The 19,352-nt window shown below is 39.2% G+C and overlaps 1 protein-coding gene and 1 long non-coding RNA gene across 4 annotated transcripts in view; one reads left to right on the top strand and one right to left on the bottom strand.

Moving 5' to 3' along the window:
• Positions 1–911: 911 nt before the first annotated feature.
• mtnr1bb (melatonin receptor 1Bb) overlaps positions 912–19,352 on the bottom strand; it is a 40,650-nt gene continuing 22,209 nt past the window's right edge. Inside the window, exons 2-6 of the mRNA XM_046039615.1 lie at positions 10,902–11,020; positions 10,472–10,816; positions 9,476–9,867; positions 7,166–7,174; positions 912–972 (exon numbers count right to left, since the gene is read on the bottom strand). Of these exons, the coding sequence (XP_045895571.1) occupies positions 912–972; positions 7,166–7,174; positions 9,476–9,867; positions 10,472–10,816; positions 10,902–11,020 (926 nt within the window). The remainder of the gene's footprint in view (positions 973–7,165; positions 7,175–9,475; positions 9,868–10,471; positions 10,817–10,901; positions 11,021–19,352) is intronic.
• Positions 8,084–19,352, top strand: part of LOC123963091 — a 47,592-nt gene continuing 36,323 nt past the window's right edge. For all 3 annotated transcript variants that reach the window (XR_006823124.1, XR_006823122.1, XR_006823123.1), the window contains exons 1-2: positions 8,084–8,350; positions 15,101–15,222. This is a non-coding gene — a long non-coding RNA (uncharacterized LOC123963091). The remainder of the gene's footprint in view (positions 8,351–15,100; positions 15,223–19,352) is intronic.

Raw genomic sequence — 19,352 nt, 5'->3', positions numbered from 1 at the left:
ATCCCCCTTTCTTAATCATGATCCTTGCCTCCGGTGCTGGATCACCTCCAGCCACTTTTCTGTGTACTGCTATCTGCTATAATCTAATCTGGATTACTTTTCCCAATGCCTTATTCTATCTGGCAATTATGGCCTCTCACACACACACTTTGTGTAGTAATGGAAAAACTAGATATATGTAAAGCGTTTGTAAACATGTACATAACTGCTAAAAACAATGGACATTTTTTACAACTAAAAGTGCTGAGACCCTAATTAAAAATTAGTTTTGTGTTTAAAGTTTTATGGACAAACCGGAGTACAAAACAAGCATGCCTAATATGACCCAACTTATAGCCTTTAACTCCACAAGCTGCTTACTCCTCACCTAGTCCCCAACTATGGGCAGCAATATGTTTTCCCCATGTATCCATCTCTCCTACCCAAATAAAACGGGAGCGGGAAAGGCTCTGCAAGTGCAAGGCAACGGGGCCTGATGGCATAAGGGAGTTCAAAGCAAGCACCACTGGTTGGCAAAAGCTGTCTAGCTCCAATTCAATCTAATTCTGAGCCTTATGAGGATCCACATGAAATGCTCAAAACACTCTTTAAAAGCCTGGCGTCCTGGTTTATAATGAGAAATGTGTTGAATTTGAGCTTTTAAGAAACCTTTTAAGCACTCACTAAGGCATGAAATATGAAACACAATGTTGGAAAAGAGAGCAACAAAGGTTCATCTCTTTGAGAGTGCTGATTTCACACAAATGCATTAATGAGCAGATATCACAAAGTATGATATATCCATTTTATTTTCCATAACATCGTGTTTCAGTATAACTGTACACATAATGCATATCTTTTTACACACAATTCATTTTGATGAGACTCTGTGTCACAATCAAGCCGTTTGAGTGTTGAAATTTCAAATTCCATTACATTCCACAGATTTCCCTTTGGTTCATGTTACTCAGACCATCCTCTGGGCATCGCGGCCTGCACCTAGGTAGTAAATTCTTGTCAATCATCATCAGTCATAAATAACAGACAAGCATGCACATTCACACAGCCTCTGGAACAGAAGACATTTTTCAAGACACAAGAAGTTGACTGGCTAAATGCCTGAAACGCAAGTTCAGTCACCAATTTCCAAACATTGCTCATGTTCTAAAAAGACATTTTTAATTATCTTGTTTAATCTGGTGTATCTTTACACCAAAAAAAGTTATAAAACATTACAGCATGATCAGGAATTCTTGTGTAAAATTTGCTCCAGGCAAACAGAGATCCTACCTACATCTAATGAGCTGCAGCCAATTAAGTGACTGCTGAGCGTAAATATTTATCAGGTGAAAAGGATTTGTATGTTGCAAACCCTGTAAGAGCTCTTTCATTACTGTTTTCATAGTCACAGTTTTAAATATGTAGATTGGCATCTTGTTTGTAAACACTATGGGAGGCGCATTCACAACTATGTTTCACTTTTCTGTGGTTTGCCATTTTCTATGACAGTACATTGTAAGTGCATTCAATTATGTTCCCAAGGCTTTTCATTTTATTTTCATCTCAGGGAAGGTACCTTGCGCATAATCGGATCAGTGTTGCAACCTTTTTTGTCTTTAGCTGTGAGCTGATGCTGTCATGCTGTTACATAACCCATTGACTGCGCACTGTATAGTGAGTATGTCCAGATGAGATAAAGGAAGAGAACAGTGAGTCTTCAGAGTTGCCTCTTGTAAATCATGTGCTTACATCCCATAGCCTATAAAAACTGAATGAGGCAAGATTCTTCTAGTCTGAGTTGTGCCATTTGGTAGGTGTGCAAGGAGAATATATAAACCATCTCTTAACCTGCTTACGAGGTTGCCAGGTTTCTGCATAGCAGATAGAAACACTGATCAAGAAGCAATGTTGTATTTCATACCATACTATAGACTTGATGAGCACAGCCTTATAAATTTGCATATCACTGTACAGGAACTTGTTTCATGGCAGTGTCTAAATGCCCTAATTTACTTAAAAATGTTATAAATTCCTGACTTTATGGAATTTCTATGATTTGGGAATATTTCTGATCTATAGCCTGTAATTACAAACAGCATTGATTAAATTAAGTCAAATGAAGCGACTGTGTTTATAGCAGCTATCAAATACGAGCCTTTTCAAATGCAAAGTGGCAGCTTCATTCACGGTACTATTTCTCCAAAGCAGAGATCATGTCGAACAAACAAAAGTTCAGAAACTGAGTAGTATCAGGGAATGCCTCTTAGGAAAATGCCGACCCTGCATGAAAATTGTCCATGGACATTTGGGGACAAGAGGGACTCCAGCAGCATAATGCAGAAATTTGAGACTGTGTTGCTTCATTAAGTACAGCACTCAAAATGATAAGTATTACACAGAAGCCTTATAATTCCTCTTCCATTGAAAAAACATTGTGATAAGCCTCACTGCTTTCTTCCTTGTGTGTTTATTTCAAAGGCAGGACTGTATTTACATCATTAATATCAATTTTGAAAACAAGATTAATCATGGGATTTGGAGAACTAAATAATTACCATATTGGACGATGTTAAAGCCCAGTGAGAAATTGCAGCAGAGCAGTTGGCTTTAAAAACCTACGCTGTGAGGTTATGCTGCATGTGACGGTAAACAGCATTTTAAGCTCACAAGCAAGGTGTCATATTTGGGTATATGGAGAAAGAGGCACAAAGTAAAGGTGCAGACAGTGAGCATAGGGAACATAAATGAACATAGTTACAGAATTTTACTGTGGGGTATATAGAAATAAAACACAAAGGAGAAAAGGATAATATTTGTTCTTCTGTTTCTGCAATTGAGTCTCCCGCCTGAGGCTTGCATGTGAACGTCTGCACGGTGCTGCAGTGAAAACCTTCTATAGACAACTGTCCTGAATACATAAAAAAAGAAGCGGTATGGAGGCAAACTAGGTTTGCTCAATAGATTTGTTTTTAATAGAAAATATGGCGCTTGCCATAATATTTAAAATTTATAAGGCAGTACTTTTGAATGAAAAAAAGACCTTAAAGGACCCAAGGTGTTTTAAAGATTTCCCCCAGCAATACCTTGACAAAGCACACGTAACCCCCTTTAGCTGTGCCCATTTCTTTGGTTTAAATTGAAGTCTCTGATTCCCTCCCAGTGCATCTAAAACGCTGTCCAGATGTTTGAGCATTAGTTTTCTCGGGACCATAACAACATCTTTTTTAGTTTTTGTTGCTGCAGCGACTTGGAAGCACTCCTGCTTCCCTATTAGTGGAATGACCTTCTCACCTCTGTTGTCAGAACAGCATAGTCACTCAAGTCACTTAGTCCTGTATTTATCTAAATCCTGTCTCTTCAACACAACCTTACTCAGGTTTCTATCCTCTTCTGCATCACAAATGTCAGTGTTTGCTTCAAAATTTGCTCTCACATGTGTCCTGTCCTTGGAATATTTATAATACGACTTTGAGCTATGATTTGTTACCATTCTTGATCTATGGCTTTGCACATTTTTACCCTGTATAAGAACAAACAAATGTGCCGCAATATTACAAATTTAAATGAGAAAAAAACAAAACATTGAAATTATAATGAGGAACTTGTCGCCATTCTGGGTTATTTGATTTGTACAATTAGAAGTTGATTCCATCACTCCACACTAAAAAACAAATGTATAGTGATGCACTGTACATGCCAATTAAGCAAGAGGTTGTTTTAGATGCACTTTCACAACTGTATGTAAAGAGAGATTAAGTATTATCCGATCATAAACTTTTAGGTGCATTGGGTTATTGAGATTTAGATATCTAAAAAACACATTTTGAATACATCTCCAATAACAATATACCACATTTAAAAACCACACTGACACTAATTTACAAAATTTTCCTTTGAATTGTCTTCAGACTCCCTTATATGGCAGCTAATATACTGCAAATGTTTCGGACAACTGTGTAACACAACAAAATGTTCGGTAGGCACCCTGAGATGGGAATACAGATATGAGCTGTACCTACATCTACATCTTTTGAAGCACTATTCTGTTCAGAGGCAATGAATGTCACTCTTTTGTCAAATTAAATACGACAGCGACAGTACAACATTTCCTCCTAATGTGCTCTTTTTGTTTTTGTTTGTTTTACCACAGTGAAAGCATCAAAAATGTGTCCCTGGTGAATTAGATTTTTATTATTAGAAAATAAATTAATTATGAAATGAAAAGCTAAAATTTTGCATAAGTATTTTAGAATGAAGAATAAAAATCACTACTGTACAAGACACTGCATGTGATGTAGGAGGCAGAGGAACCTGTGCTCATTCTATATTGCTTGCTGCGCATTCAGTATACGTGTTTATCCACTTCCTTTTTCTGGGGCTGGAGGTTTTCTGACATAGAAGGGAGGAGAACATCCTGAACGTGATGTGTATATTAGTCCTTTTGTTATTTTGAGGCCTGGAGAGCAGGCAGCAAGACATCTTGTTTAAATATGGATGTATTAAGGTGAGGGATAATCTCAGATTTAACCGGATATGATTTTGAGATGTACTTGATGTTGGATGTCTTTGATTCTGGTAACCACTGTGTTTCACATTGCATAGCAAAGTGTTAGTGTGCATAAAGAATAATTCATGCTGTTGCACTTGGCTATTTGATGAAACTGAACAACTTATTGCCTTGCCATTTTGTTAATATTTTGGCATCGGTGTATGGAGTGTTGCTCTCGCTGTGATGTCTGACTGTCATATTGTCCTGCACTATGGGTGAAGAAGTATTCATATCTTTTACTTAAATAAAAGTACAAAAGTATCCACATCAATATATACTTTCTACTACATAATGAGTTCCAAAATGTTACTAATTACAGAAGGTACCTCAAAATTGTACCTAAGTACGTGATGTAGGTTTACAGTGAATTAATATTTATTTTGTCTCCTTGTCTAGGTAGACCTGTCTTCACAGTTTTGTAGGTTTGGTTACAAACTGTTATTTGTAAACATTTCCATGTATTGTTTATGTATAGTATTTTAAATAATGTATTTTTGAAAGTGCAACCCTAAAACCTACATATGCTATATTGTATTATTTCTGTGATGAAACACCTGCAACATACAGGACAGTATACTGTATGTTGAGATTGTTTTTATGCTCTGTAAAAACTCATGTTGCACCCAAATAGCAGACAATTAGGAAGCTAGAGACAACATTATTCAATTTACCATAATATTATGATTTTTGACATGACACTGAACTGTTGTGCAGAATATTTTCTAAATACTAAGAGCTATAGAATATTTTTGGGGGAAATTTTGAAGAATAACTTCACTGATACAATATTAAATCAGCATTTAGCCTTCCAGGGAATAGGCTGGTTATTTTTTCTCACATCGTTGTTGCTGATTGTATTTAAAAGACATGTTTTATTTAAAAGACAATATCAAATGTGACTTTACAAGCAGCCTACAGTGCCATACAGTGATCTTATAAACTGGCATTGCTAAACAATGATGTAATAATTGCAGTAGCTGAGAAGTATAGGTGATATGCAGAACGATGGATACAGCAGCAATACTAGATATGTAGGTGTCCTCCACTTGCTACATGACATGCACCATTTATTTTAGGACTTTCAAAAACTAAAACAGCCATGTTAATTGGCACGTTGGTGTGGTGCCAGTTTTGCTCATGACTTACTTTGTGTCACCCGTCAGTGACTTAATTTCCTGAATTAATTTATTATGTTTATTACTAAGTTTTTGTTTCTTCTTCTTCTTCTTCTTCTTGCAGTGCCAGAGGGTCAGACCAGGCAGCATGAAGTATATGCTACTGCCACATTTAGGTATAGTGTGCAATTCTGACCACTTTACTGTCACTGTATCATCAGACTGATTATACATACATTATAGACAGACTGAGATGATCTCCTCTATACTTATCTAGCATTCATTTGAGGCAAGTTGTAATATTTGAGGCTTTTGAAGTTACTAAAAAGTTTACCAGTGGTTAGCCAGTTTTGTGAAATAGTCTACAGCAGCAGACATTAAAGGATGTTACTTTTTTAGATTATATTAACGTACCATTCAGATTGTTTTTAGAGTAAGTGCAAAATGAACCTGCAATGCATAGCTCAATTCTCCCAGGACGTAACAACATCTATAATTATATTTGCTCTGTTAATGCTTAATGGTTTAAAATCACAGAGGAAACTCTTTCTTATTTAGCATCTTCACAACTTTAACAAAAATGGGTAGCACTTTATAATAACTACACACTATAAAGCATTAGTTAAGCATTAGTAAATAAAGAATTCATCATTTATAAAGCATTGTTCATACATTAATACACATTAGTAAGTCATTTATAAACATGTTGTATTTTTTATTAATAAGCTCATCTATCGTACTTTATACATGATTGGTTCACTATTTATAAATTAATTATTATTTTAATGACAAACCATTTATATATGAGTTGTTAATGGTTCATAAGATCATTTGGAAAGTTTTAAAAAAATTATTACATTGGTTAACTGCCTGTTTTTTGATACTTTCCCGAGAAAGAATATAAACAATCTCAGCATAACACCTAAATCTACCAGTGGCAAAACCCAAAGGATGCTACTAATGGTGCTTTCAGACCAAAAGCGAAGCGAGTGTTCGGGGCGGTGAGTTTATATACAAAGTCAATGCAAAGACGCATTGAGCCGCGATTTCCTGTCGGGCGGCGCAAAGCGATGCGAGGGGGGCGGGGACGGCGACGCAAAGGCAACGCGAAGGAATTCGCGTGAGCTGAATATTTTCAACTCAAGTGAAGAAGTTGCATGACGCTGAGTCGCAATAGCCCATCAGGCAGAGCGGGAGATTGAAAATCTGCTGGCCGGCTGAGAGCTGCTAAACTTGGAGAAGAGGAGCCGGGAGCAGAGCTGCAACCATTGGACAAATAAACACCCGTAGTCGGTCGGATTCTGCTCTGACAACTATGCAGTTTGCTCGCGGGAGGAGCTCAGGGTTAACTGCTTTTATTAAATTAGCTTTTTACTTTAGTTTTTTGGATTACAACGTGGATTTATCTTCGCTGGAGCTTCTCAGCAGCTAGCTTCCGTGCACATCCGGTTCCAGTGTTGTTGTTAGTGTCGTTAGCTCTGTCGGACTACGACTTCATATTTATATAAAAAACGGACAAAACTGGACATTACTTGGAGAAAAGAAAGCGAGGAGGTTGAACTACCTGGTGAGTTCAGAAAACATGTCTGTAACTTTATTCCAGCTATCATTATACTTTACTGTGACCAAGTTAGCATAGCATAGCCCTGATCAATCCTAACTCCATTCAGAAAACAAACATTTTAGAAGTTGTTGTCCTGCTGACAGACCTGACAAAGCATGAATTCATATGCTAACTAATCATGTTGTAGTTATTTCGGCATCAGTTTAATCCGTTTATTGCTATTTAATCACAGCAAAATGTTTACTTTGGGTTCATACAGTTGTAGTAATGGCGAGTTGTGTTTATTCACGTTATTGTGTTAAAATCGCCTTCTCACGTTGTGTGTGACCACTTGCAGGGAATGTACTCACACGAGGAAAGTGTCGCGAGGCGAAAATTCGCGGTTGGTCTGAAAGCACCATAAGATGCCCCAGCTAATGTTACTGGGTAAAAGCCTCACCGTTACAGGCCTGGTACCGTATCTCTGAGACAGATCATCTATCACTACCAGCTCATCAATGATGTGCTTAAAGATTGTATGATAAAAAGTGTTATTCCAATGAAAAACTATATATATGCACCTACGGTTCATACGATCATGTAGAACGTTTAAGGAAATTATTTAATAAGTATTTTCTCTTTAAAGTAAGGACTATCTAGGCCATACAAAGCATTACAAATGAGATTGAAAAAAGTCTCAGTTAGGCTTATTTATCTTAAGTCTCAGCTTTATTAGGCCTGGGTTAACACTCCTTTAGTGTCGTTTTCGGACGTCTCGGCGGTCAAGTTAGCAACAATAAATGTGCAACTTCCGGTTAGGCTTTCAAAATAAAACTAGTGAATAACGTTTTGAAACAGAACGTTACTTGCGTTCCATACGCAACCGAAGAAAAAAACCTCAAAACTGACTTTGTGTTTAACACAGGAAACAAGTGAAAGTACGTTTTCGGTCAAGCTGCCCATCTCAACCAACTCTCCTCCTTACCATAGACGCTATTTTGACCCTCGGCGCGTCCAATAGTCTCTGCAGTGCGCGCTCACTTTAGCGCCAGACCGCATCGAGGAAGAACCATAGACTGTATATAAAAAGGGAAGAACAGAGAGAAGCGGCTGAGACTCAGTTGACCACAGGAGGAGAAGGAGTTTTTTCCCCCTGGAAACTCGGTGAGTAAAGTTTTTAACCTTTAGGAGAGAGCTAAAAGTGCAGCATGATGCTAGCTTAAATGGGCGGGTTAAAACCATATACTGTAGGCTAAAAGCAGTTGGAGGATGTTGTGAACACGATGTCCTGAACTGTTCAACAGTATTTTGTTGTGTGGTGGTTTCCTCATCTCTGACGGTACTTTTGGATGTGTAAGCACATGTAGTACCTTTAGAGGTATTTTTATTTACAGTGTTTATGATAATACATGTTAAAGATAATTTCCTTGCCTGAACTCTGTTCAGTATTTTTTGGTTGTAATTTAATGTAATGTAATGCTGAGAGATGGAGAAATTTAATCTATTCATAGTAGTGATGTCTTGCTTAAATGCTACCTGGTAAAGTTATAAATCCTAGCATCCTTTGGGCTTTGCCACTGGTAGATTTAGGTGTTATGCTGAGATTGTTTATATTCTTTCTCGGGAAAGTATCAAAAAACAGGCAGTTATGTAATAATTTTCTTAAACTTTCCAAATGATGTTATGAACCATTAACAACTCCTATATAAATGGTTTGTCATTAAAATAATACTTCACTTATAAACAGTGAACCAATCATATATGAAGTAAGAAAATGAGCTTATTAATAAAGAATACAACACGTATAACTATGTTTATAAATGACTTACTAATGTGCATTCACGTAAGAACAATGGTTTATTAAATGATGAATTAAAAATGTAGTAATACTTAACAACTGCTTCATAGTGTGTAGATAACAAAGAATAAAACATTTATTATGTTTATGAATGACTTACTAATGTGTATTAATGTATAAACAATGCTTTATAAATGATGATGAATTTCTTATTTACTGATGCTTAACTAATGCTTTATAGTGTGTAGTTATTACAAAGTGCTACCCAGAAAGGATTAAAGAAAATTCATCCACAGATGTAAGGCCAAATGTTCACCTCTGTCCTGTTCTGATTGATGTCAGCCAACAGATAATCAAGCAGTGCATTCCAGTTTCATCTGTTACTTCATACTCATTTAGCTGCACAACTGTCTAAATGTCACATAAAAACAGGAATTACCACATGCTCATGATGCAGATTTCAATCTTTGTTAGTGCGATCTCTGACTGACTCGTTGTTGTTGAGCGGTGGAGGCGGCGATTGCTTGCTCCTCATGCTCCTGCCGTCCGTTGCAGCCCGCGAAGTCTCTGTCACAAAAAGCCGAGTCACCCACACGGAGGTGACAATGCGTTTGTATTCGTTCCTGAAATTCCTGTTGAGTAAGCCATAGATAATGGCATTCAGACAGCTGTTGAAGTAGGCCATGAAGTAGCTGACCACAAAAAGCCACTCAGGGATTCGGGGAGCCACACGGGACGGATCTATGGCCACCGCCAAGCCAATCAGGTTAAGTGGAGCCCAGCAGATGGCAAATAGCACAAAGACCACAAACATGGTGATAAAATTCCGCAAGTCACTTGGTCTGAGGCGAGGGCTCTCCTCTGTCTTCACTTTACGGCGCACCTGGGTGAGATGAAAACACATAAGATATTAATTAAACTGTAAATGATGCCAGAAGGCTACCTTTTCTCCCTGCCTCTGTACACATCTTATGCACATGCAGACACAAAAAGAGACAGAAATTAACACATACAGTGACATCCACACATACAACCACTCCAGGGATCTCGTCCATCTATCCGCCTGTCAAACTCGATATCTCAGCTGAAATCAGAGGCACTGGCTTTGCCAATTCTTTGCAGTGTTCAGTTTGGTTTAAATCTGCACTTACTGACAATTAAAGATCAACATTCTCAACTCAAATGTTATATGGCAAAAACCATTTTAATGATGGGATGATGTCTTTTGTCAGTGTATTCTGGCATTTAAAAAAATCACACAGACTCGTCCATGGGTCAATAAAGAAAGGTCAAAATTTTTAAACTTGGAATGACCATATTTTCTACATCACAGTTCCAATTTCGATGAACCCTGAGAGCCTAATGGTTCTTGTTATTGTTTGGCCCAAGGGACTTTTATGCTATTCAAAATGTGCCCCCCACCCCTCCAATACCTTCTGTTTGGCTGTAAAGACATAAATAACCGTGTGGGGAAACAGAGGACTGACCTGAATCACAAGTATCCAGATTCGTAGATAACAGAAGGTAACCACTGCAATGGGAACCAAGAAGTGAATCACCACCACTGCCACTGTGTAGGAACTGCTGACATTCTGGGCGAAGGTGCAGGAGTAGACCCGCGGGTCATAACGAAGGGAACCAACAAAGAAATTGGGGATAATGGCCACTATTGTGAGCACCCAAATTAAGGCAACAAACAGCAGAGTGTTGCGATAGCTGTACAGCCGACTGTAGGAGAATGAGTGACAGATGTAGCAGTATCTGTTCACTGCTATACCAGTGATGTTGAAAATGGAACCGATGACACTCAGCCCCATGAGGAAACCACTGACCTGAACAGAAAGAAAGAAAATCAAGTGTTAGAACGTGTTGGGATTAATAGAAAACTGAAACATGCTGTAACTGATGTGGTCTTACCATGCATTGAGTGTTTCCCAGTGCCCATCCGTCATGGAAGAGGGCATAGAGAACCAAGGGGTAGGGGTAGAAGGCTACCACGAGGTCAGCAAATGCCAGACTCACCACAAACACATTACCTGGAGAGGAACAAACAGAGACACAATTATCCAAAATATAGTTACAGTAACTTGTTATGTAATTGTGAGATGAGTCACATGTTAACACGTTCTCACTTCCATCTCATCAAATACGGCCACTTGTACAGCGGCTGTATGTTTCGACCAGTGGACGCACATTTCAAATTGTGATACTGTAGGTACCCCTCAGCATTAGTTTTGCATGTGCCACTGAGCAAGCGGCCGTATTTGGCAAGTCGGGAGAATGGGCTGGCAGGTTGTATTTTGCTGGACACACCCTAATTATACTGTTCTATTAACACTGTATTCATCGACTAATTTGACAGTGATGGTTGGGCCCCTCATCTTCTCATCTAAGCACAATGAGTTTGCCTGCATGCTCAGCCAGTCAGGACAAGTACATTCCTGTACCCTGGAGGCTCATTCTGATAGAAGGCAGGAGTAGCATTTATCCACTTTTGATGGTATTACATTTACAGTGCTCACATGTTTTGCATATAAAATAACTGCATTCATATCCCGGTTTGCATGCTCTTCAAGGCTGACATTATGTTACAATATCAGTTTCGCTCCAATATTAACATGTTAATACAGTAAAGTGGTATACCTTCATGTAGACCTTTGTAGCTAGCTGCATAAACATTTATCAAATTGCTTCAATACGGAGACTAAATTGGACTGCTGCACCTACTGAGTATTGTCTTAATAGGGGCAAATACTTCTAATAGACTAGGAGCCTATCTCCGCATGTCCAGCACGGCTAGATTGTTGGCAGGGTGCCGGGCTGAGATTATATACCAAAGGTTTCTAGCCTCACAGCTGGTTGTCTCACCCCAGATAAAGTTTTATCAGGAATGGCAGAGTCACTGTGTTTTGACTGAGTAGAGGGACAAGCTTGTGGACAGAGCTCTTGAGCTTTTGCAACACTGTGACATGCAGGTCCTTTTTCATCTAGCAGATCCCCAGCTTATCCAAACAGTGGTCTCTGGTTCACAAAATTCACTTGGTATGTGACATACAGTAAATTAAGCATTGTTCTAGTTTAGCACTGTAGTTGCATTTGGCTCTTTCATTGGCTAATTCTGACTAGTAACATGCAGTCATATTCATACATTCGTACAAACAACCATTATAACTTGACACTTCCTCACTCTCCTAATGTGCCAATGCCACAGCTCCCTCCTCCACCTTAACCTCCAGGTTATGTTCTAAGCTTTTTATATTATTAACTTTACTACGATCTAATGTTGATGTATGCTTGTTAAGGGAGTGATTAGATCTAAGAGCAGAATTCTTTATTCTTTAAGAGCTCCCTCAAAGAGAGTCCCTTCTTTAACATAATGACCATTTACCACAAATAATCATTTGATACACGTGTCTCTGATTGAACCATTTTCAGGTTTTATGATCAGTCAGTAGGTGGGGGAGGTGTAGAATTCGGCCATATTTTAGGCTTGTTTGTTAGCAACAACATACAATTTTTTTTTAACCAGGCAGGACACTTATTTCTTATATACAAGGACAGACTGGCAAGAGGGGAGTAACCTATTGTGGGTAGGGGGAATTGGATTCAGGTTTAGACAGACAACATTTAGTGTTAAGGAACAGACAAAGCAATATCATACAGAGGTAAAAGATTAAAAAGAGAACAAGAGAAAGTACCGACACAGTGAGGGTATAAAACAATACAGGTCAACAGACAGAATAAATTATTTTAAAATCGCAACGTTTTAAAGCCAGCTTGTATTGTTATTTTATTGTAAAGATAGTTCCAGATTTATTAGGGAGAGCATTAACAGGTTTTATGTATTGTACCTTCTAGGTCTCATATGTGGCTCACCTTGTGTTTCAGCTATACAGGCCTATGCCTGCGAGGTCATTTGCAGGGCAGCATTCACATCCTCAATGCACAAACAACAAATACAAGTTGTTTTCCGGTATTCATCAGGGAGGACCTTTAGTACTGGAGGGACCCAGACCTGGGTGGTGGGGAAAGCCTCCTGTTTGTCATGAGACATCTCTCAGTGGGATTCGGGAAACTTGCCATGTCTTGTATTATCCATCCTCTTGAACTGTGTCAAAAGTGTGTGGTGCAAAGTGCACAGAGGCTTTATTTATAGCTATACCAAGCCGCGTCTACACATTTCTTTTTGTAACTACAGTGTGTGCACATGTGGCTTTGGTGTGTGGCTGTCAACCCAGAACTGTCACTAGACACCATGATGCACAAAGTGGAGACAGCAATTCAGCACCTCCTGTACTAGAACATCACTTCTCTCTTTTTGTGGAGAAATCACTTTGGACTCCTCTTCTCCACCATCAAAGTGTCAGAGTGCTATGGCACAGAAGGCTCTGCTCCTGATAGAAAAGAATAGATGGTATTTGACCAAACTCAGGTTCACTTTAACTGATAAGGTATTCTCCTTAAATAAGATTAAAAAACAACAATGTACAAAATGTGCAACTGTACTTCTGATCCATTTGTAATTTGTCACAGCCCACTTCAAGGGAGGACAAAGAGGAGAGGACAAGACATTATTTTTCCTAAAATATTTATTTAACAAAATATAAGTAATAAACAATTGAGATATAAGCACCAGAAGTGGTGAGTGTCTGCATGTGTGTACAGTGAAGTGTAGTGAACAAAGAATATAAACACAAGGAAAACCTAACCCAAACAACAAACCTTATGCCCAGAGAGAGAGAAAGAGTGACTACTGACCACTAGCTTGTACAGTCCCCTCCAAAAGTATTGGAACGGTAAGGCAAATTCCTTTGTTTTTGTTGTTCACTGAAGACATTTGGGTTTAAGATCAAAAGATGAGTATGAGACAAGAGTTCAGAATTTCAGCTTTTATTTCCTGGTATTCAAACAACTTAGGACATACCACTGTTTGTATTAGACCACAGCATTCTTAGGTGAGAATACTAAAGTATTGGAACAAATAATCTTAAAGTAAATAACATTTAATATTTGGTGGCATAACCCTTGCTTGCAATAACTGCCACAAGCCTGCGACCCATCGACATCACCAAACTGTTGCATTCTTTATTTGTGATCCTATTCCAGGCTTTTCTTTCAGTTCTTGTTTGTTTTGGGGTGTTTCTCTCTTCAGTTTTCTCTTAAGGAGGTGAAATGCATGATCTATTGGGTTAAGGTCAGGTGATTGACTTGGCCAGTCTAAAACCTTCCACTTGTTCCCCCTGATGAAGTCCTTTGTTTCGTTGGCAGTGTGCTTTGGGTCGTTGTCCTGCTGCATGATAAACGTCCTCCCGATTAGTTTCAATGCATTTCTCTGTAAATTGGCAGACAAAATGTTTCTGTACACTTCTGAAATCATTCTGCTGCTACCATCATCAGTTCCATCATCAATAAATATTAATGAGCCTGTTCCAGAAGCAGCCATGCACGCCCAAACCATGACATTACCTCCACCATGCTTCACAGATGAACTTGTATGCTTCGGATCATAAGCAGTTCCTTTCTTTCACCACACTTTGGCCTTTCCATCACTTTGGTAGAGATTAATTTTGGCCTCATCCAGGGGCGGACTGGTCATTGTGGCATTCGGGAGCAATCCCGAACGGCCGGTCCATTTCAGCCCGAACCAGCCAGCAGTCAGGAGTTTTTCTTTTTCAGTTTCTGGTTTAAATAACGCCAGAAGTGGGAAAGACCCAGGACGAGTGGAGAGATTATATCTCCACACTGGCCTGGGAATGCCTCAGGACCCCCCAGTCAGAGCTGGTTAATGTGGCCTGGGAAAGAGAAGTTTGGGGTCCCCTGCTGGAGCTGCAGCCCCCGCTGCTGCTGAAATCTGATTGGCTCAACAGGGCCAATCAAAGAAGTTTCCTTTCCAACTGGAGCGAGTTTCATCTCCAAACGTTTTATCGGGGCTGAAGTCAGCGCTGGGCTATATGATAAGCTCAACAGAGACAGTAGCCTAAATGTGGAGAAGAGTGAATGAGGAAAAAGAAATGTGTGATGCCAAAAAAAATAAGAATTAAGTAGACAAAATGTTGGCATAAGAGGCAGCTAAATTTGCCAAATTAACCGAGGAATTTCTGTGTCTTTATGTACAGTATATTAGCTATTGAGGTCAGTGGAGGTGATGCAGAGGGACAGGGTGATGATGACCGCAGTCATGTTAATGAGGAGGGAGGAGAAGGAGGAGGACAGGGAAGAGAAGCAGCAGGAGGAGAAGGTAAATGAAACCAGACAAAACAGTGACAGGAACAGGGACAGTGTGTTTTTAGAATTGGAGAATGGATTATTGTAGGTCATGTTTTTTACTGATGTTCTTCTCGTGCATATGTAGCTGTACAATCAGTAAAAGCAGAGTCAGGGTTCAGCACAGGGGAAGCTGGGCGAGAGAGAGGCCTACTCAGAGCTGAAGCTGAGGGATTTGATTTCTGTGCACACATACACACTGCTGTATTTTATGGGAATGTATTGTAGTTTTTTAGTATATTTTAATATTTTAGCACTCTGCCTGACCTGGTCTTGTTCAGTGCAGAGCTGCCTTGCTTACAAACTGAAGAGGCAGGTGTCATTCTGAAGTTTCTTGAAGGTCTTCAGCGTAATCTGATTCACTGTATACAACAAAAACACTAATATGTATTAAAATAACTGCAAACAATAGTTATGCCCACCCCCAAAAGGGCGCTCGCATAAAAGGCCTCTCCGTCTCAAAGTCCCGGGCTGAATTTCAGTCCCAGTACATCCTTGGTCTCATCAGTCCATAAGATTATGTTGCAGAACTTTTGCGGCTCATCTCTGTAAATCTTTGCAAATTTCAATCTGATTCTTCCTGCTGATGAGTGGTTTGCATCTTGTGGTGTGGCCTCTATATTTCTGCTCTCTGAGTCTTCTTCGAACAGTGGATTGTGATACCTTCACCCCTGCACTGTGGAGGTCGTTGGTGATGTCACTTACTGATGTTTTGAGGGTTTTCTTCACAGCTCTCATGATATTTCTTCAGTAGTCTTCTTCAGTAGTCTCCCACTACTGTTGTCTTCCTTGGCCGACCTGTTCGACGTCTGTTGCTCAGTACACCAGTAGTATTTTTCTTTTTCAGGACATTCCAAATTGTTGTGCTTGCTATGCCCAATGTTTGTCCAATGGCTCTGGTCGATTTTCCTTCTTTTCTCAGCTTGACAATAGCTTGCTTTTCTCCCATAGACAGCTCTCTGGTTGGTTTATCCTCTTTAACAGGAAATGCAGTCTTTAGAGGTTTGAACCAAGGATGAAAACTTAGACTAGTCATGCAGAGCTATTTAATGTTTGGACAATCAACCTAAAAGGCAACACTTGGGCAACAAGAATAGTTTTGCTCACTTGAAAAATGGGTGGGTTCAAACAAAGGGTGGTATGTCCTGAGTTGATGAGAGCTGAAATTCTGAACTCTTGTCTCATATTCATCTTTTGATCTTCAGTGAACAACAAAAACAAAGGAATTTGCCATTCCAATACTTTTGGAGGGGACTGTATAGGGAGCAGCAGGTGGTAATTTGTGAGGCCCTGTTTTGCTCCTAAAAAGGAAGGGACAGCCCAAAGAGGAAGTCAAGTGGGCTGTCACAGTTTAACACCCTAAACTTAATGCTGTAAATAATCACAAAGAAATGGCATATACAGGGTATCCACCTTAAAATGTGGATTTCAAAGTCACCACTTAATTGAAGTCCTTTACAATAATCAAATGAGCTGTGTTTAAGTGCAACATATGCATGAGTCAATGCACTTTAAAAAAAACAAAACACGCACATGATATTTTTCCTCCATAAAATGATATCAGACCTATGATTGAGGTCACATTTTTCTACACCAGTCTGAAGTTTCTACTTGAGCAACATTTATTTTATATTATATTCTTTATGACAACCCTGGAGCAAGGCTCTATAGTTAACTTCATTGAAACAACATGCAAAAAAACTACAGCTCTAAATTTCTTCTCTTCTCTTCTCGTATCAGTACAGTATAGCAAACATCCCTCAGGTTATATATTTCTTTCCATTTAATATGTACAAGTTGCTGCGATGGACTGGCAACCTGTCCAGGGTGTACCCCGCCTTGCGCCCGATGTCAGCTGGGATTGGCTCCAGCCCCCTGTACGCAGGATAAGCGGTTGACGATGGATGGATGGATGGATGTACAAGTTGGGTTAAAATCAGCTTGAACAGTTTGTAACAAATTAGCAATTTATGTTGATTTTGAGGCAAGGTAAGTACAGCATTTTTGCTCTACTTTAATGATTTGTGTACATTTATATTTATCCTTTGAGTACTGATGGGAAAAACAAGACAATGGTTCTACAGCCATTCTAGCAGCTTTGGAGGCTGTACTTAGGAACAGCGGTGCTTTGAGCTGAATACTAACATTAGCATGTTAACATGCTCACATTGACAATTTTAGCACGCTGGTGCTAAGCCGATAGCCTATAATGTTTACCAGAAGTTTCACCATTATAGCTACAAGCATAGCTGATGCTGATGGGAATGTAATTAGTTTTGCCAGTATTTGGTCATGACCCAAAGCATTGAAATTGAGATCAGATGGTGGCAGTACATAAAAGTTAAGGGGTCACCAAAGTTATTATAATTCATCCTGTGAGGGATGTTATTGTGTGGACCAAATTTCATGGCAATCCATGCGATACTTGTTGAGACATTTTGCAAACAAAATACAAATCTGAATCTGGTGGTACTAAAGGAGAAGTGAGAGATCATCAAAGTTAGAGGGATTTATTCTCATGGGACCATGAATAATTTCATGACAATCCATCCTCTAGTTGCTGAGATATTTCAGTCGGGACCAAAGTGATAGAGTCACCAACCGACCAACCTAGCATTGTCATCATAAAAATCATACAGAAAATGTGCAGAAAACACATCCCTACTTCTAATCGCGTAATTGCACTTCCCTTTCCATGTAGTATGAAGAGTAAATATTTGCATTAAAACTAATTTTAATTTTTTAATTTTTGTTCTTTCTTTCTAGTGTATCTGAATATAAATTGGACGTGTGCAGCAGGTAGAACGAACATACTGTACAATGATGTGAGTCTTTTCATTCCAGAGCTCCTCAAACGTGATAAAGATGAAATTATCTTTTTCGGTCTGGATGCATTAAGGTTAATCATTATCTACTTTTTGTGTGTGGCCATGCGTGTCCCACTTCAATAAATAAATTAGGCAATGAAGAAAGATGCATATAAAGCATGGAGGTGGAGTTATACACAAACCTGGTGCACACATGCACACAAAGATATAGCCTACAATAAACTGACAGAGAGCAAAAAAAGATCAGACTGCCTGCACTATAATCTCCCCTTGAGGCTACAGCAGTCTTGTAACTCAGTACTCAGTGCAAGTCGAAACTCAAACTTTCCATATGCAACAAAACACTATTTTACTAGTTCTTTCAAAATGCTCACTTCTCGTTCCTTGTGAGAAGAAATGTTAACGTTAACATTGAAATAAAATTAAAAAATTGGGGTATCCAGCATTGGAGACTAAGCAAGAGACAGCTAGATTTTGAAAGTGTCCAACTGAAAAAATCCCACCTCCTCCCTCCAGAGCTACTCCCCCAAAACACATTTTCATGCACAGGCAGAGTGCACGCAGGCAAACAGGCAAACAGGCAAGTAGGCCTGCTTGTAAGAGCCCTGCAACAGCCACAGATGTTTCATTTTTGTGTCAGCGCATTTGATTTATTGTTAGTTAAAAATTTCAACAAATATTATAAAATTGCATCTGAAATACAGTGGGGGAAATAAGTATTTGACCCCTTGCTGATTTTGCAGGTTTGCCCACTTACAAAGAATGCAACGATCTATAATTTTAATCATATGTACATTCTAACAGTGAAAGACAGAATCCCAAAGAAAATTCCAGAAAATCACATCATATGAATTTATAAAAATTGATAACCATCTGATGAGGAAAAACAAGTATTTGACCCCCTGGACAAACAGCATGTTAATATTTTGTAGAAAAGCCATTATTGGCCAGCACAGATGTCAAAAGGTTTTTATAGTTGGTGACAAGGTTTGTGCACATTTCGGCAGGGATGTTGGCCCACTCCTCCCTGCAGACAGCCTCCAAATCATTCAGGTTCCGAGGTTGTCGCCTGGCAACTCGAATTTTAAGCTCCCTCCAAAGATTTTCAATTGGATTCAGGTCTGGAGACTGGCTAGGCCACTCCAGAACCTTGATGTGCTTCTTCTTCAGCCACTCTGTTGTTGCTTTGGCGGTGTGCTTAGGGTCGTTGTCGTGCTGAAACACCCATCCTCGACCCATCTTCAGCTCTCTCACTGAGGGAAGGAGATGTTGGTCC

This window comes from Micropterus dolomieu, linkage group LG23, assembly GCF_021292245.1.
Source record: "Micropterus dolomieu isolate WLL.071019.BEF.003 ecotype Adirondacks linkage group LG23, ASM2129224v1, whole genome shotgun sequence".
Classification (NCBI taxonomy): domain Eukaryota; kingdom Metazoa; phylum Chordata; class Actinopteri; order Centrarchiformes; family Centrarchidae; genus Micropterus; species Micropterus dolomieu.
This window is presented reverse-complemented; position numbering and strand designations above follow the sequence as displayed.